General features: G+C 35.3%; 1 protein-coding gene across 2 annotated transcripts in view; it reads left to right on the plus strand.

Annotated features, from left to right (window-relative positions):
- Window positions 1-27,250, plus strand: part of LOC447791 (cyclin-dependent kinase 4) — a 47,170-nt gene that overhangs the window by 14,646 nt on the left and 5,274 nt on the right. For both annotated transcript variants that reach the window (XM_041601687.1, XM_041601688.1), the window contains exons 3-6: window positions 18,729-18,867; window positions 20,733-20,900; window positions 26,108-26,217; window positions 27,150-27,200. In XM_041601687.1, coding sequence (XP_041457621.1) covers window positions 18,729-18,867; window positions 20,733-20,900; window positions 26,108-26,217; window positions 27,150-27,200 — 468 coding nt within the window. The remainder of the gene's footprint in view (window positions 1-18,728; window positions 18,868-20,732; window positions 20,901-26,107; window positions 26,218-27,149; window positions 27,201-27,250) is intronic.

A 27,250-nucleotide genomic window follows, 5' to 3' on the forward strand; every position in this document is an offset into this window, starting at 1 on the left:
TACACACACTGCTGATGTGGGTCTACATTTTTAGACTAATGTTTGCTCGACTCACTTTTCCCTTGCCTTATCGTTCCTTAGATACATGTATTTAATTTGATATATAGATATTAGTTTGATTCGTATAATCACAATATTTATCTACCGTCTGTTACCAAGTATTGTTATCTTTGTCTTTTTTTGACTTAGATTTTGACTATATTTTCATGTATTATATGATGATTTATAGTTTTTATGTTTTCCTTTGGTCATTGATGAAAAACAATTTTATGCTGATCTTTTGTACCTGAATGTTCTAATAAACAAATAAAGGTGTATATTTGTCAATAAGTAAATATTTGGTCTTAACTAAGACCCAACGGTGGATCATAATTATTATCCTGAAGGCACAAAGATGAACCACTGAAGTCAGACAAAGAATTAAATTGTCCTGATTAACATCATGACAATTAACTGTAAGTATGAATGTCTTCAGTTAAGTTTTAGTGCCGGAATAAACATTTGCTTGTGCTTTGTGAAGGCTTGTTTGTGCTTATCCCTCACTCGGCGATATCTGCATTGCGACAACGACAGAGTAAGCCCGAGAGTAAGCATATATGGGTATACGATCAACGTTAGGCCTAATTTGGTAAAGTCTTTTGAAGAAGTGTACAAGGCTAGTACTAAGTAACTACATGTAGCTAGCTACAATTACTGTCAGTGTCACTACGTCAAACCACTAGTACGAGTTTAGCTAGCTACTGTACTACTAGTATACGGTACCGGTTACCGTACATTGTGAGCAGAGGCCGAGAAGACAGTGACAGTGCATAATATTCCGATTTTGTCTCTAAAATGGACGTCCATCATTAAAAAATACAATACCTGTATCATTTAACTGAAGAAAATGAGTTTAGGTTCAGTAACAATCACTGGGATAGCACAAAAGCACGAAATACTTTCTATTTGGTGATTTTGTTGTAACTTAGTTAAGTTCGAGCAATCTGATTTTCTTTCGAGCTCGCTGGTATGGTACGGTATCTGCAAAAGCGCTAACGAGTACTCGCACGAGATGGGTTTTTCTCTTAATTATGGTATGATTTAGGAGTAGACTGAATAGATTATGCCTAATATCACTGAGAAATACGACAAAAAAAGTTCTAAGAGGCATAGCGAGAGCTTTTAATATAAAGGATGGGAACAATTACTAAGGAAAATGTTTCTGAAATTGAAAATCCCATTTGAAATCGAAACAAACTTCGAGATAAAAAAAAGTGAATTTGAGCTGTAGAGGAACGGGGGGGGGGGGGGGTAGCACCCTCCCCCTCTCCATCGAGAACCATTAAAACATTTATTGTGGTAAAATAACGGACATACGTAAGTGACCTGACCCTTGGTTATATGCAGAATTTTTTTTCGGGGGGGGGGGGGGGGGAGATGCATAAAATAAAAAAAAATTGAAGTGAGAAAAGCGACCGAGCTTGTCATTGCGTGTTTCCGTTCTGTTAAGAATGTTCAGACTTTTCGTGGCATATATTACCTTCATTTGGGAGTGAAACACATTTTTTTTTCAACTTGTAAGATTTTACTGAATAAGCATACCCCCCCCCCCCCCCGTTGAAAAAGTTGGATCCACCCCTAAACTTCAATAGTGATGCTGTGATTAAAATGATTGACGGAGCGAATGAGGGAAAACCAAGCAATAAAACAATGGAAACGAGTCAGGAAGTGGCAGTATACATAAATTAAATAAAGAAATATATCCAATGAAGTGACATTGAATTTCGCAGTACGTTTTTCATGAATGTGTAAGAATGAAAAAAATAAAATAAATCAATCAGCTAGAAATGTGGAAAGATAAACTTACCTTATTAATCTAATGCACAACATAGTTATAGTTTGAACATCGGGTATAGTCGAGGACGACCTGGCATCATCATGGGTGAGGGGTAGTTTGCAGGCACAGACCCTCATTGGAACAAGTGTGCCTCCACGCAAAGACTAGCACATACAAAACTTGCTGTTCCAATCCTGAGCGAGAGAGCCTTCAGTACACAAGGCATGAGTAGGCTGCACATTCAGACCCTTATTTCGAGTGAAGGGTTTGCCCAGCAGACTAGGTGAGGGGTGGGTTATTTCTATTTCTTCAATCATCAGTTCTTCTAATTTATCCATCATTTGATTTCATCAGTCAGTATCAACCTCTCTTGTAACCACACGTACACATACGCCTGCTATCTATATCTTAATTTCTCGTAATCTCTATTAAGACGATCCCTTTATTTTATTCCTCAATATCAATAGTTCCTGTCCTCTTCTATCGCTCTTAATTTTTGTTGAATATCTTGTCTATCCCCTATTTTATTCACTATCAATTATGATACTTCCAAAAGAACGGCACGATACCAAATTGAAGACAAAAATAAAGAATAGAACATAACATTTTAATAAACGAACATGTTCCGAGGTGTCGCACCTCATCCTCAGCCTGAAAATTATTAACAGAGTCATTGCTATTTATACTGTTAGGATGTCAATTATAAATTTCAAGAATGTAGTTACACAGGATTATAAGGTGTGAATTCAATTGTTCAATGGAATGCAGTAAAAAAAAGTCTATGGATTCATCAGATAGGGGTGGGTTAAATTAAATGGATAACATTATTTGGAAATTGCACACCTGTTGGTTTAGTTGAGGTTGTTTCCATTTGATGAAAAGCCCTTCTTTTCTTTTTAGTTGAAAATCTGTTTGAGCAGTATCGAGAATTTTGAAACAATGGGTATTTCATTCTAACTAGCATTGGGGTGACGATTGCAAGTGTCTCCAGACATGGTAGACAGTGACTGTGTGTAACTACATGTACATTCTTGAAATTTATACTTGACATCCTAACTGTATAAATACCTATGACTCTGTTAATAATTTTCAGGCTGAGGATGAGGTGCGACACCTCGAAACATGTATGTCCTATTCTTTATTTGTGTCTTCACTATCAATTGTTATTGTCTTGTATTCGTCTACCGTTCTTGTTCTATCTCTTTCAAGCATATAGGCCTATACCCTTAAGTATTTTATTTATTCAGATCATTCTTTCCTCTCTGATCTCGCCTTTTCTTCTCTTTAACTTCAATCGTTTCCATCAGTCACACATATATAATATGACGGTACAAGACTCTTACATTGTTTTGTTTCTTCAGCATCAATAAGATCAGGAATGATGTCCTCGTACATGTATATTAATTCCTCTTGAAACGTGGTTAAATTGAACAACCCTAGCTGTATGTGAACTTAACTGGGGTCAATTAATTACACCGTCTCGCGCATTTTGTGGACAATGAATAGAGGTGTGAAGATTATAGAATAGCTAACAATGAGAAGGCTGTAAGTTACACAATGATCTTTTGTGTAACTGTTTGAATAGAACATGTATTAAGCCAATTAAGTCAATCCCGTTATTTTATTCCTCTATATCAATAGGTCCTGTCCTCTTCTATCGCTCTTAATTTTTGTTGAATATCTTGTCTATGTCTATCCCCTATTTTATTCACTATCAATTATGATACTTCCAAAAGAACGGCACAATACCAAATTGAAGACAAAAATAAAGAATAGAACATAACATTTTAATAAACGGAACATAGTCATTGCTATTTATACAGTTAGGATGTCAAGTATGTAGTTACACAGGATTACAAGGTGTGAATTCAATTGTTAAATGGAATGCAGTAAAAAAATACAAATTCTATGGATTCATCAGATAGGGGTGGGTTAAATTAAATGGATAACATTATTTGGAAATTGCACACCTGTTGGTTTAGTTGAGGTTGTTTCCATTTGATGAAAAGTCCTTCTTTTATTTTTAGTTGAAAATCTGTTTGAGCAGTATCGAGAATTTTGAAACAATGGGTATTGCATTCTAACTAGCATTGGGGTGACGATTGCAAGTGTCTCCAGACATGGTAGACAGTGACTGTGTGTAACTACATGTACATTCTTGAAATTTATACTTGACATCCTAACTGTATAAATACCAATGACTGTTAATAATTTTCAGGCTGAGGACGAGGTGCGACACCTCGAAACATGTATGTTCTATTCTTTATTTTTGTCTTCACTATCAATTGTTATTGTCTTTGTATTCGTCTACCGTTCTTGTTCAATCTCTTTCAAGCCTATAGGCTTGTACCTTTAAATTTAAGTATTTTATTTATTCAGATCATTCTTTCCTTTCTGATCTCGCCTTTTCTTCTGTTTAACTTCAATCGTTTCCATCAGACACACATATAAACCCCTCAAAAAAAGTTTTGCAACTCGTTTTGGGGGTGATATCTTTTTGGTTAATGAAGTATAAAAGATGAAACTGGTATCTTTGGAAAGCTGAATTATTCTTCTTTACAATGACATGCCATTTGCTGTGATTATGTAATCATGGAATATGCAGTCACCCTGAACATCGAGAAAAGTCAGAAGTGAAATGTTGCAAAATGCATTGATTTCCAACAAGAGTCTCCATTTCTATAGAATTTCCACCATGCAGGTGACAGTGAATGCACTCGGTCCATCCTCGAAACAATTGGAAATTCGCTATTGCAAACGACGCATTTTGCAACATTTCATGTCTAACATTGCTGCGTATTATCATGTCTGTGTATTTCATGATAACACTAGCATGACAAATGACACATGATTGTAAAGAAGAATAATCATGCTTTCTAAAGATATCACTTTTACACATGATGATGGCACATTAAGAAATTTATTAGCACTAAAATTTGCAGTATGAGTTGCAGAACTCAAACATGACATGGCAACGAATTTTGCAACATTTCATTTTTTACATTGCTGCATATTAATATCATGTCTGTGTATTTCATGATAACTCTGGCATTACAAATGACACATGATCGTAAAGAGGAATAATCATACTTTCCAATGATACCACTTTTACATATGATGATGGCACACTAAGAAATTTATTAGCACTCAAACTTGAGCTGCGGAACTTTTTTGAGGGGTTTATAATATGACGGTACAAGACTCTTACATTGTTTTATTTCTTCAGTATCAATCTTCCCTATCGAACGTGTACATTATTTATATAGACAGATAGATAAGATCAGGAATGATGTCCTCGTACATGTATATTAATTACTCTTGAAACGTGGTTGAATTGAACAACCCTAGCTGTATGTGAACTTAACTGGGGTCAATTAATTACACCGTCTCGCGCTTTTTGTGGACAATGAATAGAGGTGTGAAGATTATAGAACAGCAAACAATGAGAAGGCTGTAAGTTACACATCTGATCTTTTGTGTAACTGTTTGAAAAGAACATGTATTAAGACAGTCCATGAATACCCACCCCCAAATTGTCCAATATAGTTGGCATTTTGGGGCCCGGAGTGTTGATGAGGGTGACGATGATGGTCATGAGGATGATATTGAAAATCTATCATATATTTTGGATAAAAATCACCTGTTGTCGATAAAAAGAGAAACAATTGCAATAATTCCTGGTTGTCTGTTCTATATAGACGAACAATACACAGGGCAACATTAAAATGAATATACATAAACATATTAGCAAGAGATAATTGATATGCACATGGATTAAAACGAGTCAATTCATAAAAAGATACCATTGCAACATTTTATTAATATTACTGAAATACATTTATAGGGAATTATGTTTTAAATGTTTTTTTTACGTTACAGCTATAACGTAAGTGAAATGTTTTATAGTAATGAGAAAACCATTTTTATATGATTTTAACATTTCCCATAAACATTTTTATGATATTTTGTCAATGTTTTGTGCCACGGAAAATGGAGTATATTGGTAAAGCAAGAAAACTGGAAGGTAGTGACTTAATTGACCTCAAAAGGAATAGAATTCCCGGATCATATACACACCAATAATATAAGCCTCGGGTAAGTTGAACTGGAGTTATCATGTTGAGAAGGAAAAGTTAACGAATGGACGGACAGACGGACACCGAGTGTGTCCTTCATACGGGCGGGCGTAAAGACGATATAGCCTACAGGGGCAGGCTGTTGCTGGAATGATGAACGGGGAGAAAGGGAACAGAGTAACACTAACAGGCATATAAAATATTTAAGGAAGATGCAAGGGGGGGGGGGGCTGAATAAGATTTTTCAGAAACTGCTGATGCTAGGCATTTAAAGCAGGGCCACTTGCGGGTTTTCTTTTTCCGGGAAGGGGGGTTCAAGATGGCCGATCGAAGAGAAAAGAGGGAGAAGTAGGAGGAAGAAGACGACGGCGAGGAGAAGGAATGAAGGATAAAGAAGATAAGGATACAAGAGAAGCAACGGATGATATGTTGAATGAACGAATGAAGGTGATAAAGGTAAAGAAAGAAGAAGAACAGGAAGAAAACAAAGTGAAAGACATAAGAATTGAATGAGAATAAATAATATACGAATGATGATATTGAAAAGTAATCTTTTTGGGGTATAAAATCATGTGTTATCGATAGCGATAAAATGAAATATGATGGGAAGTGAATAATCTTTGAATAAAAGACGTAACCGATAAACGTACAGAATTTTACAGAAAATGATGGAAATCAAATTTACTAGTTCTTCGAATAAACAACTAATTAAAACACAGAACTGATGAACAGGAAAATGGAAAGCAAATATACTCGTCCTCTGAACGTCGGAATGATGGAAAGTGAATCTACTTGTTCTTGGAATGAACGATGTAACAGATAAAATAAAAATACAGAATCGTTGAATAGAAAAATGAGGGAAAGCGTTTTTTTTTTCTTTAAATAAAAGACGTAACTGATGAAACAATGAAAAGAATTGATGGAACTAAAAAATGATATGAAGGTAATCAACTCGTTCTTGCAGTGAACGATGCAATTAAACTATACAGAATTGAACAGAAAAATGATTGAAAGCGAATGTTCTTTGAATAAAAGACGCAAGTGATTGAATGAAAAAAAAAACACAGAATAAATGAACAGAAAATGATTGAAATCGAATCTTCTTTGAATAAAAGTCGTCAGTAATGGAAAAACACAAAAATATTGATGAACAGAAAATGATAGTTAGCAAATCTAGTAATCTCTGTTCCATTCTGAGTAGATCTCGTATCTCATAGGTTGTTTTGTTTATTTAAATGTATGATTATTTTGACTTAATTCTAAATCTCTATTTCATAACTTCATAATAAAACTCAAATCTGAATTAAACTCGTCCTTTGAATTGACTTTGTAACGATTACATGAAAAAAAGTCAATCAATGAACAGAAAAATAATGGTAATCTAATCGTCCTTTAAATGAACGACGTAACAGAAAAATACAAATACAGAATTCATGAACAGAAAAATGATGGAAAGCGAATCTACTTTGAATAAAAACGTAAGTGATGAAATTAAAAACAAAAAACACAGAATTGATAAACAGAATATGATGGTTAGCAAATCTACTCGTCCTTTAAATAAACGACGTATTACTGATTAAAAATAAAAAAAAAACAATGAACAGAAAACGATGAGCATAGGCGGCGGGGGGGGGGGGACAGATCCCCCAAATTTGAGGTGGGAGGATGGTTCCCCTCTAAAATTTTAGTTGATAACCTTTTTTTTTCTTGTCAAATTTTTTAACTGTGTCCATCACAAGATTTCAGGTGGACCCCTCCTATTTTTGTTGGCTTCCGCCGCCTATGATGGGAAGCGAATCTTCTTCTTTGAATGATGAATAGAAAAATGATGAAAATATTCGTTCTTTGAATGAAATACGTACCTGATTAAAATTACAGAATTGAAGAACAGGAGATAAAAATAAAAGACATAAATTATTATCTACTCCTTTTAAACGGAAGACGTCATTGATAACATATACACTGAAAAATAAACCTTTAGCTAGCTTCATAAATAAACAGTGGAAAGGGAATCTACTCGTCCTTTAAGCCAAAGATGTCACAATAACTGGGTCACTCGGTCAGGAACTGGGCACATGGATTTTTAGCGGGAATTTTTCTGATGCGCGCGCTCGAGGCAGTTTTTCAACCTACTGTCTATCGGGTTGATATTTTGAAGTGCAAATGACTGGATGGTAGATTAAAAGAGAATTGAACAAAGTGGGTTTAGCCATAATGTTGTTAGCCCATCTGATAAATAGACCAAGTGACAATAGAACATCCGTCAGTAAACTGACGGGATCGCATCGGGATCGCTTGAGATTGCGTCTTGTTTTTACCAAAAAGTGTCTAGTGTTGAGGCGAAAAGTACATGGACAAATGGTGATCAGATCTGACTAAAATCTCGTGTTTGACGTGATAATTGGGCCTCTCTTCAGCCAGCGGCCTGCGGGAATTACCGCGGGAATTTCACACGTGAAATTGGCTGGCGGTAATTTTTTGGTTCACGCCTGTCTCGCGGTAGGTGCGTGACCCCTCGGGAGGGTGTCAACTTTATTCCGAGCAATACTGTACCCTTAAATTTATAATAGCTAAAAATTGATTGTATCATGCTTTCTGAGCCTTTAATAGATTGCTTTATGTTCAGTTTTTCCTAGAAATCATTGACTGAAAAAATGTGTGGGCATGCAATTTTATTTATTGTCAGGTAACTAAGGTACAAAAGTGAAATAGCTTAAGCAATTGACAGGGTATGGAAGTAGGATAAGCTTTAGATTTTTGAATATTCAGTTTTATTTTGAAATGGAACTTCTGATGATCTGATCATTATGTGACAAGTCATTTAGTGTCAATGAACTTTGATCACATTGAGTTATCAACTTAAATTTTTTTTTGTTAAACCAGGGTAGATTTTTGCCTCACCTGCATAGCAGACTGAGACTATATGCGCTGCTTATCTGGCGGCGGCATCATCACCATTGGAATCTTTACCAAGGTTAAGTTTTTGAAATGTCATAATAACTTAGAAAGTATATGGACCTAGTTCACGAAACCTGGACATAAGGGTAATCAAGTATTACTGAATATCTTGCCCGAGATTCAGGTCACATGACTATGGTCAAAGGTCATTTAGGGTCAATGAACTTAGACCATGTTGGGGAAATCAATACCGAAACCTTAACCAAGGTTAATTTTTTTAAATGTTGTCATAAATTTAACAGTATATGGACCTAGTTCATAGAATTTGGCCATAAGGGTACATGTAATAGTGTATCACGGAAGATCCTGCCCAAGTTTCACCTCACGTGATTAAGGTCAAAGGTCATTTAGGGTCAACAAACTTTGGTAATGTCAGGGGTACATGTATTTGTGGAATTGTCACCATGTTGGGAGTATGTGTTGACTTAGCATCATTACTGAGAAACTTTGATGCATCGACATAAGGATAATCAAGTATGAATGATTGTTTTGCACATGTCTTACAATGTAGGTCACATGATCATGGTCAAAGGTCATTTTGGGTCAATGGACTGGACATAATATTTTCATATTAGTGTTTTCTTCTGTGAATAATTATTCATTAGCTCTTTTCAAAGGCAGCACTGCTGCTTTGTCAAATTGCGTAATGCAGGCGAGACTGGCAGAGGCGTTCCACTTTTATTAATGTGGAATAGTATTGAAAATCAAAGGGCATGTTTATGCTTCCATTTTTCAGGCCAAAATCAGCATTTTCTTCTCTGATTAGTCAAAATTAAGGTTGCGTCCAATTTCCATGCTTACTTTCATTTAAACAATGTTTCAGAACACCGATCGTGAACTCACAAAAAGGTGCGTTTCTAAAAGTCGTTTGAGATGAATCAGGGGTGCTGGGGAAGTAGATGATGTCATTTGGTACATGCTTCCAATGAGATGTAAATCCATGGGCAAATACCGTTGCATGGTTCTATCACAGGGATTTATATAGACTACAGAATTACCTCTCAACTTTCTGGTTTTAATAATGATCAATGAACATTCGCGCATGTGAAAATTAAATAAAAGTACATGTACTATCACGATGAATGTTGAGGGATAAAAAAAGTGGAACATGAGTTATGATGAAGAGACATCGCTGAGCCAGAAGCCCTGCAGTAGCATAAACAAATTGTTTTCTTATTATTTTCTTATATATGCTTTATAAAATTTTGTCTTACTATTACCCTCACCATGATGGAAATTCTATGGCTATATGTATGTCAACTAGCTCCATGCAATTACTAAAAGATTGAAAGTTGTTGGAAGTTAAAATAATAGTCAACCATATAAAAAAAAATTTGATGAAGGGTGCTTCCAATGTGACCTCGCTTTCCTAAATGAAAATTGCAATTCAAAGCCAGCTGCAGATTGTTTTGCCTCTGAAAAATGAAGCATAAACAGTACTCCCAGAACCCTGGGGGGGGGGGGGGGGCACTAAGTACCAGTAAATGGGTGCAGTAATTTCATGTCACAAGGCCTGGGTCAAAGGTCATTTATGGGGAATAAACTGGTATCAACAAAAGTTCAAATTTTGAAAATTGTTATCAGCAAATACATGTACATGAATAAAATTTCATGTCACCAGGCGAATGTCAAAGGTCATTTGGATGAATGTAAATTGTCAAGAAAAACTTAAAGATTGTGAATTTTCAAGATATTTCAGAGATTTCCTTGTGAGCGCTCTATCAGCTGCATTTCTTCTCTGATTGTCTTCAAATTTAGCATGAAGGTTGAGTATGGTATAGCAAAGAAGCCTAACGATTTTGGTGTGGGCGGAGGTCACATGGTAAGGTCAAAGGTCATTTTCAACATTAAAGTTTACATACATACATGCAAGACTCTCTTATGACACCTAACTCCGCAACCGTAAGTCACTTTTCAACCAAACTTGGATGATAGATGGACTTGGGGAACCTGCATGTTATGCTGCAGTCAGAGGTCACATGGTAAGGTCAAAGGTCATTTTCAGGTCAACGTTAAAGTTTACATGTACATGCAAGACTCTCTTATGACACCTAACTCTGCAACCGTAAGTCACTTTTCAACCAAACCTGGATGGTAGATGGACTTGGGGGACCTGCATGTTAAGCTGCAGTCAGAGGTCGCATGGTAAGGTCAAAGGTCATTTCAGGTCAGTGTTGAAGTTAACATGCAAGACTCTCTTTCTCCGCAACCATAAGTCACTTTTCAACCACACTTGGATGGTAGATGGACTTGGGGGACCTGTATGCTAGGTTCATTGTCGCCATGATAATTTTTTTATTATATTATTTTTTTCGTCAAAATGATTGATGATACGGTGGGTTCGGGGATACATGTGCTCGGCTGCGCAACCCGCCGAGCATCTCTAGTATAATACTTGTTTACAGTACATGTTTATCGCAAATTTTGATGAATATAATTTCAGGGCACTAGGCCTTTCACCTTCAAAGGAGAAGAACAATCTCAAATATGACATTTCATACTTGTGTGAATAATATGTCTCCCTTATAATGAAATAAATTGCAGCAATAATTATCTAATGCACTAAATAAGTTGTCAATCCCATTTTTCTAGTTCTTGGAGGAAAAAATTTGAATAAACCTAATTTCATATGATAAAATACAAAATAACAAGTGGGGATGTGACATCATCAGCCCACCTAATGAATATTCATGACGACTGTTTTCACAAAATATTGCTAAACTTTAAAATTCTTTAAACTTTGTTATTTGTTATCCGATTTTTATGAAATCTTTGGCATTTTGCTCAGTGAATTCTACTCTATTTATTGTATCCCCCGAACAGAGTTCGGAGGATAATGGATTTGGCCTCATCGCGCCGCGTCCGCCGCCACAGAGATTTCCTTGTGAGCGCTCTATTAGGTGCATTTCTTTTTCGATCAACTTCAAATTTGGCATGAAGATCAAGTATGGTATGACAAAGCCGCCTATCGATTTTGGGGTGGGCGGAGACATCATTGCCATGGTAACAATTGTTTTTGTGGAAATAGCATAGAAGTCTTGTGAGTGCTCTGCCAGCTGCATTTCTTCTCCGATTTTCTTTGAATGTGGCATGAAGGTCCATTATGGTAAAGCAAAACTGCCTATTGATTTTGCTGTGGGCGGAGACATCGTTGCCATGGTAACAAGAGTTTTTGTGGAATAGCAGAGATGTCCTTGTGAGTACTTTACCAGCTGCATTTCTTCTGTGATTTTCTTCGAATGTGGTATGAAGGTCCATTATCAGGGTGACCAGACGTCCCGTATTTTGCTCCTGTGTCCCGGCGTCCCGACAAACCCTTCCCGGGACGCCTATTTGTCCCGTATTTCAGAATATTGAACAGAATGTAGTTAATACATTTAAAAGTGACGAACTTTCATTAAATAACAAACAGCTGAAGAAGCAGGGACAACAATTAAATCAATATTTACTGTAAACTTTTGCAAGTTCTGCGGTGATTTCTTGCTAACCCAATGCATTGCAAACGAACTGGTCTCCTGCCTGTGTGTGGCAGGCTACTAGCGAGACATGTACACGATGTAGGATCGAAGCAAATTCTCGATGGTGAAACAGTCTCACATGATAAACAGTTTTTCCACCAAAATAATCACAAAATCGGCGGGAAATTCTTATAATTATGCTATGGATTCTAAGATTAATGATATGAAGATGTAATCAGAGGAACAAGTTATTGAGTTTTTATAGATCTAGTTGTTTTTTATTAGATGATTGGATTTTTTTGTTTACTTGAAGTTTGAACTTTTCCCTTTTTATTTCTTTTATATATACCCTATCCTTTCTGCTTGCCCTTTTTTGTTCCATCTATCTTTATTTCCAATACCCGATACTTTATTCGTATTATTTATTTTGGAATTATCTGTGTTATTGTTTGAATATTTTTTGTGTCTTTATTAATTATGAATACATCGCACTTCGGCCTTAGCCGCGATGATGTCTTGATTTTTATTAATAAACCATTTATCTATATATTAGTTTCCTATCTTTCTTTCCTAGACATTTTCTTTTCTCTCTCTGTTCATTTTTCTTTATTTCCTTCTTTCTCGTACTTTCCTTCTTTATCAAATATCCTTTTTTATTTCCTTCATTCTTTCTTTCCATATAATTACCTTGGCTTCCTTCTCTCTTCGTCTCCTGTTTCTTTTTGTTCTTTCTCTCCTTCCATTATTTTCTCTTTTTTTTCGTTCTCTCCTCCCTTCATTCTTCCCTTCCACTCTTTCTTCCTTTCTTTATTTTTTCCCTTCTTTTTCTTTTCCCTTATTCTTTCTTTTGTTTCTATCTTTCCCATCCTTCCTTCCTTCCATTTTCTTTTTTCTAATTTCTTTCAAAGAAACATATGTTTATTTCCTTCATTATCTCTTTCCTCCTTTTTCTTACCCTTTTCCCCCTTTAATTCTCTCCTTTATTTTGTCTTTCAGACACTTTCTCATCTCCCCTTCCTTTTCTTTTCTTTCTTTCTTTCTTTCTTTCTATATTCATTTCAAAGAATGACGGAAACCTTTTTTTATCTCTTTTATTTCTTTCATCCTTTTATTCTTTCTCTTATTTTGTCTGTTTTCCTTTATTTCCTTCTCAATCATCTCTTCTTTCTCTCCTTCATTCTTTCGTCACCTTCCCTTCCAATTCTTTATATTTTTCTCACAAGTCTAACACTTTGTGTGGGCTTCTTTGTTGATCTTCGTTTGTCAATTGTCCCGTATTTCATTTTGTGAAATCTGGTCACCCTGTCCATTATGATTAAGCAAAGCCGCCTATTGAATTCGATGTGGGAGGAGACATCGCTGCCATGTTAACAAGAGTTTTTTTTGAATAGCAGAGATGTCCTTGTGATCGCTCTACTAGCGGCATTTCTTCTCTGATCATCATCAAATGTTGCATGAAGGTCCATTATGGTTAAGCAAAGCTACCTATTGATTATGGTGTGGGTGGAGACATCATTGCCATGGTAACAAGAGTTTTTGTGGAAATAGCTGAGATTTCCTTCTGAGTGCTGTACTGTCTGCATTTCTTCTCCAATTATCATTTTTGGTGGGGGGTCTTGGGTAGTACTCTTAGGGTTAGGTTTGCAAAATATATCCAGATTACTCTATAATTGTATTCCCCAACAGGTGTCGCATCATATTCTTGTCATCAAATTTGGTACCTATAGGCAAAATGTGGGCAGGGTCATTGTCACCATGATAAAGCAATATTGACTGGCCTGCGGGCGATATTTAAAATTTTTAGAATGAGAATCTAGTTTTTCATGTTGAGCAGATCGACTGGGCCTTTGAACTTTACCATTGTGACGTAATTGAAATGACGCGTTCCTGGCCTAGGGATGCAGTATCAAGCGTTGTCTCAACTTGATTACCATTATGACGTATAGCGCTGCGCGGTTCAAGGACGCGTACAAAAAACTCGTAGAATACCCGGATATTTGCGCTGTCTTTTATTGCCCGCTACATTTCCACGCATTTTCTCATTGACTTTCCTGAGCGGGCAATAAATTGGGCCCGTGGATAAACAATTGGAATTTAAATGACCGGCCATTTGATCCCAGTCTTAAGCAGGCAACAATGTTTGAAAGTTGCCCTGCTCAGATGTCTGATACGGTTAATAATTGTATTTATTTGTTAAATTTCTGTGTGAGCTCTATATATCGCAATGACGAATGGCGCGGTGCGTTCGGGGATACATGTGCTCGGCCGCGCACCCCGCCGAGCATTTCTAGTTCAACTATAAATACTTCCAGCCGGGACCATTCCTTTAACCCTGGGAAATAGGTTGGGCTAAGACCACCCCCCCTTAGCCCCACCTATTTCCCAGGGTTAAGGAAAATTTATGCAGTGTGAAAACCATATTTGTTTCACTGAATCTAGTCATTACAGTCAGTGTTTAATCTAGAATGATCAGTGTTCTGTCATTGGGAAATTTTTTAAATCTTCAGTTGTTTTTGTTGCGTTAGCTGTAATTGGCAGCTGCATGGCGCTTCCATCAGAATGTTCTTTTCTTTAAATGGTGGTTGAATAACATTTTAGTTTTTAAATGTAGAAGAAAAAAAGTAATAAAAAAAATTATGTGTTTTAAGATTTTTTGTCAGATAAGATACATGTGACTTCTCTTTTTAAAAACGATTTTTGAGGACGACCATAAAATTTTATTACTGATGGGAAAAAACCCCCCAAGGTTATGAGACTTGAAAACGATTGTCAGGTGATCAAGAAAAAAAAAATTCAGATCATCCGGAGAGGGAAATAGAAAGTGTTGGTGCTTTCATACCCCCACTCAATTACATAAATACTAATAAATTCTCTCCAGACCTCTCTGCTTTCACTCTAGCCTGAACCAGATGAAGTTTTTGTAACAAGTTCTGAACTTGCAAAAAGACTTGTATTGTGACATCATAGACGTATGATCTACATTCTTCCTGCCTCACACCTTATGTTCTTGTAATTGCTTTCACAGTGCAAATACACCTGCTCTTTTGGAGATATTCCTTGCAATATTTGATGCAATTTTAAATACATGTAGTACCCACAATTTTCCAGGCATTTTCTTTTTCTAGGGGCTGTTGAAGAAAAGAGTTACATTTGAATGAAAGCAACTCAGAAAATCATAAAGTTCTAACTACTTGCATCCTTCCAATGAGTTGAAAATCCAGTTGTTTTGATGTTTGGAAATGAGTTTGATTGTAACTGCAACTGGCCACAGGGTATATCATACATGATGGGACCTTGCTTCGACACTTGCAAAATAACAGGTATTTTGGTGATTTGGCAGGTGTAAAAGCAACCACTGATGACTTCCTGTGAGGGAACAGGGAAATAACCATTGCAGAGAGAAAACTTTGAAGGCTTTGATCTTGACACAGTATCCTATTTATCAAGGATTTAATATATTTTATTGATTTATGCAATTTTATTAAGGATTGAATGCAGGTTTTTATCATGCTAAAGGACTGATCAAAGCTTTGGTGAAGATTTCATCTACATGTACATGTAATATTCCGATCTTACAATATTGTTAGGTCATTGAATCTTTTGATAATATACATGTTTTTGTCTTTTTAGAAAATTATTTGCATTAAGTTTTTTAAGCACATTTTTAAAAAGTATCAAATAATCAAACAATAAGGGAATTGATGAAAAGGATGCAGTGGAAGCGTCCAACTTGCTTTCCAGCACTGATAATTAGCAGAGTACCGGTAATGGAAATATGATGGGACCCTCTCTTTTACTCCATTAGTGATTGACTCTTCCTGTATGTAGTTTCTATAGCAATAAAGTTTAATGTCACACCCTCTATGCATGTTAGGGGAACTCATCAAGATTTTTTTTATTTCTTTCAATTTGATATGCTGCTTGTGGAGGCCAATGCTCCTAAGATACCCAAGAAATAACATGGAGGTGTAATTATATCATCAACATTTATAATATACACATCCTGTAAACTTCCTTGACATGATAATTAGGCTCATTGGCATCAGCCCCAATTTAAAAATTATCTAGTTATCAGGGGGTCTAGAACACAAAGCTTGCATTTAGCTATCCATCCTACGGTTTATTTATATTGATTGATTGAGTGCATACATGTATAATTATCAATGTAATGAAGCATAAAAATCATCTTCATAATCAAGCACTTTGTGTGTAAGACCCTGTTCTCAGTATACTTAAACTGGTTTCCCTCAAACCAGTTTAGGAAACCAGTTTCCCTCAAACCAGTTTTGGAAACCAGTTTAGAAGATCAATATTTCTTGAAATGGTTTCCAGAACCACTTCATGTAAAGTGGTCTTGTTGCTCTTTAAAAACCACATTGCAAGTTAGTTTTAAATACTGATTTGGAAGATCACTTGCAAGATCTCTTCGAGCATCCACATTACATGTTAAACAAGTTTCCACTAAAACTGGTTTCAACTATACTAGTTTATGAACCTAGATGAGAACAGGGTCTAAGACACCGTTCTCATTATACTTTCTAAAACTAGTTTACTGAAAACCTACTGAAAACCGGTTCAGGAAACCAGTTGAGAGGACTGCTTTGCTAGCATCAGCCGAAAGTGGTTTTATAAAACAACTTCACGATAAGTGGTCTTATTGCTATGGGATTGCTCTCAGTTGGGGTGACATGTTTCACACAAAATTTGAAACAGCACCGAGCATTCTACAGACAGTGTGTGGAGTAGCGCACTCAAAATGTGCGAAGATTGCTTCCTGAAGAACGGTTGTGTCCTCACTTACATGTATGCTAAAACCAGTTTAATGAGTCAGAGTGATCTTGAAAACTACATGGCAAGGTTTTCCGAACTGGTTTACCACTTTCACTGTTCTCATTACATGTTAAACTAGTTTCCAATAAATTTTCCAGTAAAATTCTAGTAAAATTTCCAGTAAATTGAGCGGTAATGAGAACGGGGTCTAAGAGCTGTTGAGACAAGAATCTTGCCTTTGAAGCAACTCTGGCTAATAGAGATCCAACTACTTATGTCATGTCCCTGTAATATTTCAGTTGGGAATTTAACTTTTTTTTCTACTGACTCATAACAACACCTACATTTCTCCATTTTTAATGAAAACAAAACAATGAGTCGCCTGCAGTTGCAAAACTATAAGTATGTGCTATCATTGTCAAGTAGACTATGCACACGGTTTTGTTGTTAATAAGAGCTTGAATTAGTCTAGAAATATCATGGTTAATTGTGCAGAAAATAATAGAGAAACTTACCAGTAATTAATAGGTAGTTGCTTGCATTTCAGATAGCAGAATCAGTTATACTGCGTGGCACGTTTTAAGCACCGCTAAAGCTCTCACAATAGCATGGAGGATGGCATATCTATTTTCACATAAATCGAATACCCAATTGGAAATTTTTGAGCATATGTGCCTCAAGACCAAAACAGAAACTAGGTGATTCCCCTCGTTTCGTAATGACACTGATAATTCTCTTGATTAATCACTGTCATATAGCGAGGCGGTAAACTGTTTCAGGAGCTCGTAAATGATCATTGCAGCTTTTGCAGGTGTAGATTTTTTCTTTGTTAATGATTGTCAAATATCATTTGGTATTTAATTAGAGTGGTGATGCACTTTATAGATACATGTTTAAGAGGGGAAGGAATTAATATTGTACAGTGCTTCAGACTTCAGAATTTCATTTTCATATACTTTGATAGCATTCTTTTCTACCCATGTTTCAGTTTCCTATTGAATTTCTAAAAAATCTTTTAATTTCAATATAACTGAATTTGATAGAATTATAGAAGGATATTTGTGTTGTGTTAACAAAACATAGTGTAAGTGAAGATGAATTAACCAGTGAATCAGTTATCAAATGGTTGAATATTGGTAGATTTAAAGGATGAAAATAGTGATTATATATATCTTGGGCCATAGGCCTACTTGTATGTTTTAATTGCTTCTACATGTTCATAATAATGAACTATTTACGGCAGGAGAAACAATTTTGATCATATGATTGAATGGATAAAAGTGTTAAGGAACATATACCCACCCTTTCGTGTTTGAAGGCTTTTTCTCATATTCAGGCTAGTTGAATGTTTTACGGCTTTACTCCCTCTCTTTTAAAGCTTTCAAGAATGATTAGAAAAATTGTTTGCCTAAACTCTTTGTATTATCATAATTGAGTAGATCATACAAGAGGCAATGTACAAGATAGGAAACACACTGAAACCACATGTGAATGATAATGTGTATTGCTTTATCATTTTATTCTATATCAGACTTATTTGTTTACCAGATACACTGTAATTTTTAGACAATGAAATTTAGAAATAACTACGACACTAGGTGAAATGATTTATATTTTTATTTTTCTGTATATCCTCTCCTTGTCTTACAGACTTCTTGACGTTTGTGATGTGATGGATGTTGGAAGATCAGAGATGATGTTAACTTTGGTCTTTGAGCTTGTAGACCAGGACCTAGCCCAGTATCTTGAGAGATGTCCTCCCCCAGGATTAAGTTCTAGTACTATCAAGGTTAGTATGACTTGGTAAGAAATCTATTATCAACCTGATTCTGATGTGTCGGGAGTTGGCCCAGTATCTCAGTGTATGCCTTTTCCTCCATCTCCTAGACTTCCTTGACTACGATAAGTGGTAGGGGATTTCAGATCGACCTGACTCTGATTTAGTGAACTAATGAGTGGGGAGTTGGCCCAGTATCTTGGTACCTTATTCTTTCTCCTAGACCTCCATGACTATGTTCTAGTAGTGTCAAGGTTAGTTTTAAAGTAGTAAGAGAATTAAGAACAATCTGACTCTGATAATTGACCTAATGAGTCAGGAGTTGGCCCAATATTTTTGTAGATGCATATCATGCCCCCACCTTCTCCTTGATCTCTGTGATTAATTTCTAGTTCGTATCAACCTCTGTGATGGAAGATCAATTATTAACCGGAATCTGATATGTAAGAATTTGCCCAGTACCTTGAAAGATATGTTCTCTATAACTTTACACTGAGTTTAATTTCTTAATCTATAATCAATGTTGGTAGTGATGTGATGGTATATTGATCAGCCACCATCTAGACATTGATCTGATAGCTTTAATGGTCATATAGCTGGTATACGCCTCCTGGAGGGCATTTCATTTAAAGCATTTTATGATTTTAATAGACTGAGAAGGACAGGTTTCTGACTGTTTCTATGGTAGCTGTGGGATAAAACAGACTTTGTCAACATAAAGTATATGATAAACCATTTCATGAAATACTTCCCATTTGTACGTTGTAACCATTAATGGTAACATCAAATGTTATATAACTGTTAATGTGAAGAAAGATTAAAGAATTACCTGACTTTGGTCAGTGACTTAGTTTTTCACGAATTAGTCCAGTACATTTACATGTGAGATGCCCTCCTTCCAAACCCCAGGATTATTTTCAAGTAATATCAAGGTAGTAATGTGAATGAACAACCTGACTCTGCTGGTCTGTTTGCTACCATAGTCCATTAGTACTTACAGATCTACTTTGGGATTCTACCACCTCCTCTTACTACTCCATAGTTTTTCTACTATTGGAGTTAAAGTCTTTGTACTATCAGAGTTAAAGTCTTTGCACTATGGATGTTATTATCAGAGGTAGCAAAGGGTGTGTTGGTAGAACAAGGAAGGATCAACCTGACTTTGGTCTTTGAGCTAATGTGTCAGCAATTGAAATATAACATTATTAGGATTTACCCTCTACTTGAGAGTTAAACTCTTTATGCTATGGATGTAAGTATTGAAGGATGTGATGGTAGGTCCAAGAATATAACATTTGAAGCAAAGGACTGTCCAATCATGCCAAGGTTAGTAATAAGTGATCTGATGACACAATGTAAGTCAGAGAGAACTAAATCTGGTACCTGTTTCATAAAGCTGCTTGTGAGGTTATGCATGACTTCACAAGTAACATCAAGACGACAAGCCAATGGGTAATCCAGTCATTCAATATTAAATTTCCCCAGGTTATGTTGAAGTACAACTTTGTAATTCAATATTCTAACTTTTAATACATATTCAGATCCCATTGTCAGTTTTACATGAAATCATTGGGATTGGTTGTTTAGATACTGTAGGCTCACACTTTGTATTCATTATTTCAGTGATTTGTAAAGTCATGCATACTGTGATGAGAAGCTTTGTTTAACTCCTTGGCTTGTAATTCATTCATCATCAGTTTCACCACCTTCTATCGTACCTTTGGGAAATGCCCTGATACCTGTGTCATGAATCCCAAATTTGCTTGTTTGCCTTTGCTTTATGATCTAGTCATACATGTAGATATTTCTGATACCAATGAAATGTGCATTTAATTGTTTGCATATTTTGAACTGCATTGTGTCTTCTTTCCTTCTAGGTATTAATGCAACAGCTTCTTAGTGGTGTAGAATATCTTCACTCCCACCGTGTGACTCACAGAGATTTGAAGCCACAGAATATTCTCATTGCTTGTGATAAGAAACTCAAGCTCACTGATTTTGGTTTGTCACGTGTTTACAGTTTTCAAATGGCTCTGACCCCAGTGGTAAGAATTCACTATTTCCATTCTCCAAATAATTAAAAGTGCACATGTTAACAAAAACATTTTAAAAGATCATTTCTCCCTTCCTGCTTAACTTATAAAGAATTTTTCACACCATATACTTGAAATAACATTTTTATCAGTAATAAAACCATTAAACTATTAACTATTGTTACAGGGGAATTATCGTAAAGTGGGTGGAGAGTTACTTGAACAAGAAAGAGAAAAAGTTTGGTAGAATTTTGAACAAAATTATAAAAAAAATAAGAAAGTCATCATTTTTGTTTCGTTTGAAAATTTGTAATCTTTATGCATATAGGGATTTCGAATTGATGTAAGTGAAGTCATGTTATAAAGGATGGATATCTCGTCTATTTACTCAGATATACAAACTTAAGGTATATGTAGCGTACTAAAATCTCTTTTTTCAAGAGCCTACACTGATTAACTTTTTTTTCTTGTATGAGGACATACAATATTAGAAAATTCTATTTTGATTACTGAATGAGGGAAAAGTGCTTTATAGGAGAAAACCACAAATTCCCAAAGTACATTGTAGAAGTACATTGTAAGAGTCCATGTGACCTGAAACTTCAACAGGATATTCAGTAATATTTTATTACCCTTATGGCCAAGTTTCATGAACTAGGTCCATATACTTTCTAAGTTACGCTGTCACGTCAAAAGCTTAACCTTTAGTTAAGAATTGATGTTGACACCGCGGTCGGAGAAGCGGCGCCTATAGTCTCACTCTGCTACACTATAAATTACAGGGATTTAAAATAAGTCCACATGGACTGTAGTTAGGGACCAATCGAATTCCGGATTTAGTTTGAATCATTAAGGTTCATTTTTAAATCTCGAAAGATTTAAATTTAAATCATTTGAGATTTAAATTGAAGTCTTTAGGATTAAAACTAAATCCAGAAATCGATTGGTCCCTAACTACAGTCCATGTGGACTTATTTTAAATCCCTGTAATTTAGAGTGTATGCAGGTGAGACAAAAACTTAAGGGTGAATAATTTTCATGTAATCATACAAGGAATAAAAAAGCTCAATGGCTGTTAAAGCATAAGACCGCTAATATTCATAATTGGCAGCTTGATGAGTACATTTTATTTTGTACAAGTGTCAAGGAGCAAGGAGAAATCTCTGTCTTACCAGGGATTCTCTGATCAACGTCAAAGGACATTTAGTGTCAATGAACTTTGGCTGAGTTAGGGGTATTTGTTGAATTACCATCATAACTTTGAAAAGTTATGGATCTGATTCATGAACTTTGGCCAAGTTAGGGGTATTTGTTGAATTACCATCATAACTTTGAAATTTTATGGATCAGGCGCATAAAACTTATACATAAGAGTATTCAAGTATCACTGAACATCCTGTGCGAGTTTCAGGTCACATTACCATGGTCAAAGGTCAGAAGGGGCATCATGCCCCCCAAGTTCTCAATGCATCTCAAATAGCCCAGTCCTTTAGGGTTATTAGCTATGCTGTATTATTGATGAGCACAATACAGACTTCTGATTTTAAGCAAGTGTAAGGCAAATATGCAGGTATATTTTCTAAATTTTATTATTATCAAACTAACGCCAAATTCAGGTGGTAGAATTCATTAATGGGAGATGGTAATCATAAACAATGGCCCGGCGCTCAGCATGTTAAGAATTTAGAAGGGTATGAGGGTATGCATTGCCTGCTGGAACAACAGCTCATAAAGGCCATTGAAAGTAAGAGTCTTGGGGCCACATTCTGAAAATTGTCTGAAGAGAATTATTCTTGTATCTTAAAGAGTTACAATAAAATCAGTATTCTGAAAATTCGTGTATCTTTTCTTGTAACTTTCACTAAGGGCTTATGACGTCACAGTTACAATGATGCATAAAGTAAAAAATGGCGCATATATCTCTGTGCGCGAGATAACATATCGAGATAAAAGATATTCTGAAAATTATCTTATCTTTGCGTTCTGTTAACTTATTTGCAAAATACAAGAAAATTTACAAGAGATTGGGGTCTATTTAAATTAATGTTGAATGCGATATTTCTCGATCAACAATAATAATTTCTTGCTGCATGCTGCAAGAACATCATGTTTACAAAAGGAGACATTCCAAAGACGTCATAATGATGGATTGGTAGACTTTTCAGCAGTTGAAAATTGGCATTCGAGATGATGAATCTTTCAGAGAAAATATGAGAAAAGCCACATGTATTTTAGCACATTAGTGTACAAGCATAAGCGTTGGTGGCACAAAGGATATTACGCCACATGTTAACAATCCGCCTTATTATTTTCTAGAAGAATTTTTACTGATTGGATGATGATAAAATACTAGGCGTGTCAGAGATAAAATTTATTTATTTATTGTTTCATGTGTGTTCACATCATCCACAATCTCATATATGAAAATAGAGTGATACATTAGTGATTATTACATAAAGACAATATTACGTAAAGAAAATATTACATAATCTCTCATTAACAGAGCACACAAAGGTCTTGCAACATAAGCTTGAAGCTTGAGTCATTACAAAACCATTATTTTACACTAACCAGAAAAAAAAAAACTGATGAAAGGGTATGTATGTATACAGGTACATGTATATACAATATTTACATAGAAGTATACAGAGAAGATGAAACAAGAATAGAAAGGAGGGTACCCCAATTTATATAAGAATATATGCATAATTTGTCGAGCAAATACAACGACATGTACTATCTTTGAAGAAAACATTATATGCCTACATTTTCATCATAGTTTCGAGATGAGCATGCTCTTAACTGCCTTCTTAAAGGAATATGTTTTACGTAAATTGCGAATACTTTGCGATAAAGAATTCCAAATATCTGGACCATTATGCCTTATCGACTTATGGGCTAATTGTTTAAGTGTATATTAGATGCCTGTCTTGTGTAGTGTGAGTGAACTGCACTATTCGTTTGAAATATAGAAGTGAAAGAGACCGGCAGGAGTCCTGCGTTATATCGAAACATGAATATGGCAGTTTGAAGAAAATGTATGTCGTCAACTTTCAAACACTTTAGTTTTAAAACAGAGGATTTGTGTGGTCTCTAAAACCAGATCGAGTACATATTCGAATAGCTTTCTTTTGCAGAAGAAGAATATTATTTGTCAAACCCTTAGCTGTTGCCCACAGAATATTGCAGTATGAAATGTAAGGTAAAACAAGAGTATTGTATATCATCAATAATACATTGGTGGCAACGTAATATCTAACTTTGTACAACACACCGATATTTCGAGAGATTGGTGCACTGATGTGATTCACTTGGTCTTTCCAATTAAGTTTTTCATTGATATATACACCAAGGAACTTCGTACATGCTTTTCTTTCAATTGGGGTGCCGTTTAAGTAAATATTTATCGAATGCTTATCATTAGATTTCCTACCACTAAAATGAATGAAATTCGTTTTCAGAACATTGAGAGAGAGTATATTACTTCTAAACCAAGAATCCAACTTTGGCAGTTCAGAGTTAATTGTACGTTCAAGACTTTTGATTTCACGATGAGATAAGAACACACTTGTATCATCCGCAAATAAAGTATACTTAAAAAGATTAGAAACATCACAAATATCATTGATATATACAAGGAATAACAAAGGGCCTAAGATGGATCCTTGCGGAATGCCACATCTCAGAGACAAGATATCTGACTTAAATGAGTTACAGTAGGTAAATTGTTTTCTCATAGCTAGATAACTTGTAAACCATTTTAAAGCTACACCCCTGACTCCATAGTGTTCCAATTTTGAGAGAAGGATTGTGTGGTCTAGTGTGTCAAAAGCCTTACTAAGATCCATGAAAACACCAATCACATGTTCACCAGCTGCAAGAGCACTGGAAACATGATCATAAAATTTTAACAAGGCAACATCAGTAGAATGTGACTGCCGAAATCCATATTGTTCAGGATTTAGAGACTTGTGTGTATCCAAGAAGTCATATAGCCTATTATACACAATCCTCTCCAGAACTTTAGAAAATGTGGGCAATATGGAGATAGGTCTATAGTTTGAAACAATATTTACATCATTCTTTTGTGAACTGGGATCACCTTGGCTAGTTTGAAAGAAGAAGGAAACACTCCTGTTAAGAGTGAGATGTTACAAATGTAAACAATTGGTGTCACTATGGAATTAATAATTTGTTTCAATAAAACTGTGCTAATTTCATCATGTCCACAAGAGTGACTAGCTTTAAGCGAACTGACTATATTGAAAATTTCAACACTGCAAGTCGGTCTGAGGAAAATAGATACTGTAGATGGCTCATGAAGAAAATTTCTATAATTGCACCCGTTCCCAATTATTGTTTTGGCTTGATTTTCGCCAACACTGGCAAAATACACATTAAATGCATTAGCAATATCTTCTGCAGAAGTCAATTCTTTATCCTCAATCACAATTTTCTCTGGGATTTTACTTTTCTCCTGTTTGCATAAAATATCTTTTACAACCTTCCAAGTTGAAGACATATTGCCTTTAGCCTTTTCAAATTTCTTAGAGTAAAACAATTTTCGAGAGCAACGTATAATCGATGTAAGTTTGTTGCGGTATTTTCTGTATTTGTCAATACTATCAGGGGATGGTTTCTTGATACTTCTTTTATACAATTTCTCTTTTTTATAGATTGGAGTATACCAGCAGTAATCCAAGGCCGCTTCCCTTTTTTCTTATCAAATGATTTTATGTATGGAATATGTTTATCAAAATAATAATAGAACTTTTTCCAGAAAATGGGGGATGTCTTTACAGATATAAGACAATTTTCAGAATACCGATTTAAGAGAATTTTAGCGAGCTGTTATCTTGCTGAGTTACAAGAAAAGTTAAATCAATTTTCAGAATACCACCCCTGATCCAAGATAATAATTGTAATTATTGTTATAGTCATAAATAACAATGTGGCTTATAAAGCAAAGATTTATATAGAATTCAGTAGTAACAATTTTTTGTATGAAAGTGACATGTAGAAATTGTTAATGAAAGTGAGAATTAAAAATTCTTTAACTGGTTTGTTCTTATTTGGCTTTAAAATAAAGTGTTATGATCATGCTGTACAGTATGGAAATGGTGATTGCATTTAGTTCTACACAGAGCTGAATCTTGTGAAGAAGTGTAATGTAAGATTATGCAGGTCATAAATCTCATTTTACCAATTGCTTACTGCAGGTGGTCACAATGTGGTATCGGGCACCTGAAGTTCTTCTACAGGCTAGCTATGCAACACCAGTTGACATGTGGAGTGTTGGATGCATATTTGCTGAGCTTCATAGGAGAAGGTTGGTATAGGCCTACCTTTAGAATGTGTTGGATATTATATTGCCATGATTTACCCTGTGCATTTATATTATATTTTATTTCATACATGCTACTATGAGAATTTATTTCAGTCATGAACTACAAATTTGGAATTTATGTTGTAGATTTATACATTTACTTGGTAGATTCCTGCTTTTACCTTCACAAACCAAAAATTTGAAAACTTCAAAATTGTGCCATTTCTTTATGGTTGTTTTCAAATTTGAATTTTCCTTCCAAATCCCTTATTCATTCATTTTTCTCATTTTTTTTAATAATAAAGAACCTACTTCAAAGGTTGGACTTCCACTTCAATGATCAGAATACCATCAGTTTGTCATAATATTTAAACATTTAATATCGGATGGAAGAAACCTTTCATGCAGTTACCAAATATGATAATATTTTTTGGTTACAAGCAAAAGTTAAAGGTTTTTGCCCTTCCAATAATATCTGAAATAATGTTTGATAGAAGAACCTGAAATGTACTTACCATACAACATGCAGGCATTTATCCACTTTTATGTCACTTTTAGTCAAAGCAAAAAAGTTCTTTGCCCTGCCAGCACAAAATCGAGAAATGGTATACTCTCAATCGATCAGGAAGACTCGTTGATAATTAATGTCACATTTTGATAATTTTTCATTAGTCATTAAAACAATCCATTTTTTCCTATTGTATGGATTCATGATAAAAAAGTAATCATAAACTGCACATTAAATTGTGACATTATGCTCACTTTGCCATTGTGGTACTTTCCATGGGAACTTCAGTTTTGACTACAGGTAGCTGTTTAGCCCTCTGATACTTACTATTGTGGAAAAGTATAGTCAGTCTTGTATGATACAGCAGGCCACTGGAGAAGAACCTTCTAGTTAAAATGTAATAATTATTCATATTATTTCTCCGCAGGCCTCTGTTCAGGGGACAGTCTGACAAGGATCAACTTCATAAAATATTTGAGTAAGTGAAATTTGATTTACTCCCCCCCCCCATCAAGTTGATTGACAGCT

Source organism: Lytechinus variegatus, chromosome 3 (genome assembly GCF_018143015.1).
Source record: "Lytechinus variegatus isolate NC3 chromosome 3, Lvar_3.0, whole genome shotgun sequence".
NCBI lineage: Eukaryota > Metazoa > Echinodermata > Echinoidea > Temnopleuroida > Toxopneustidae > Lytechinus > Lytechinus variegatus.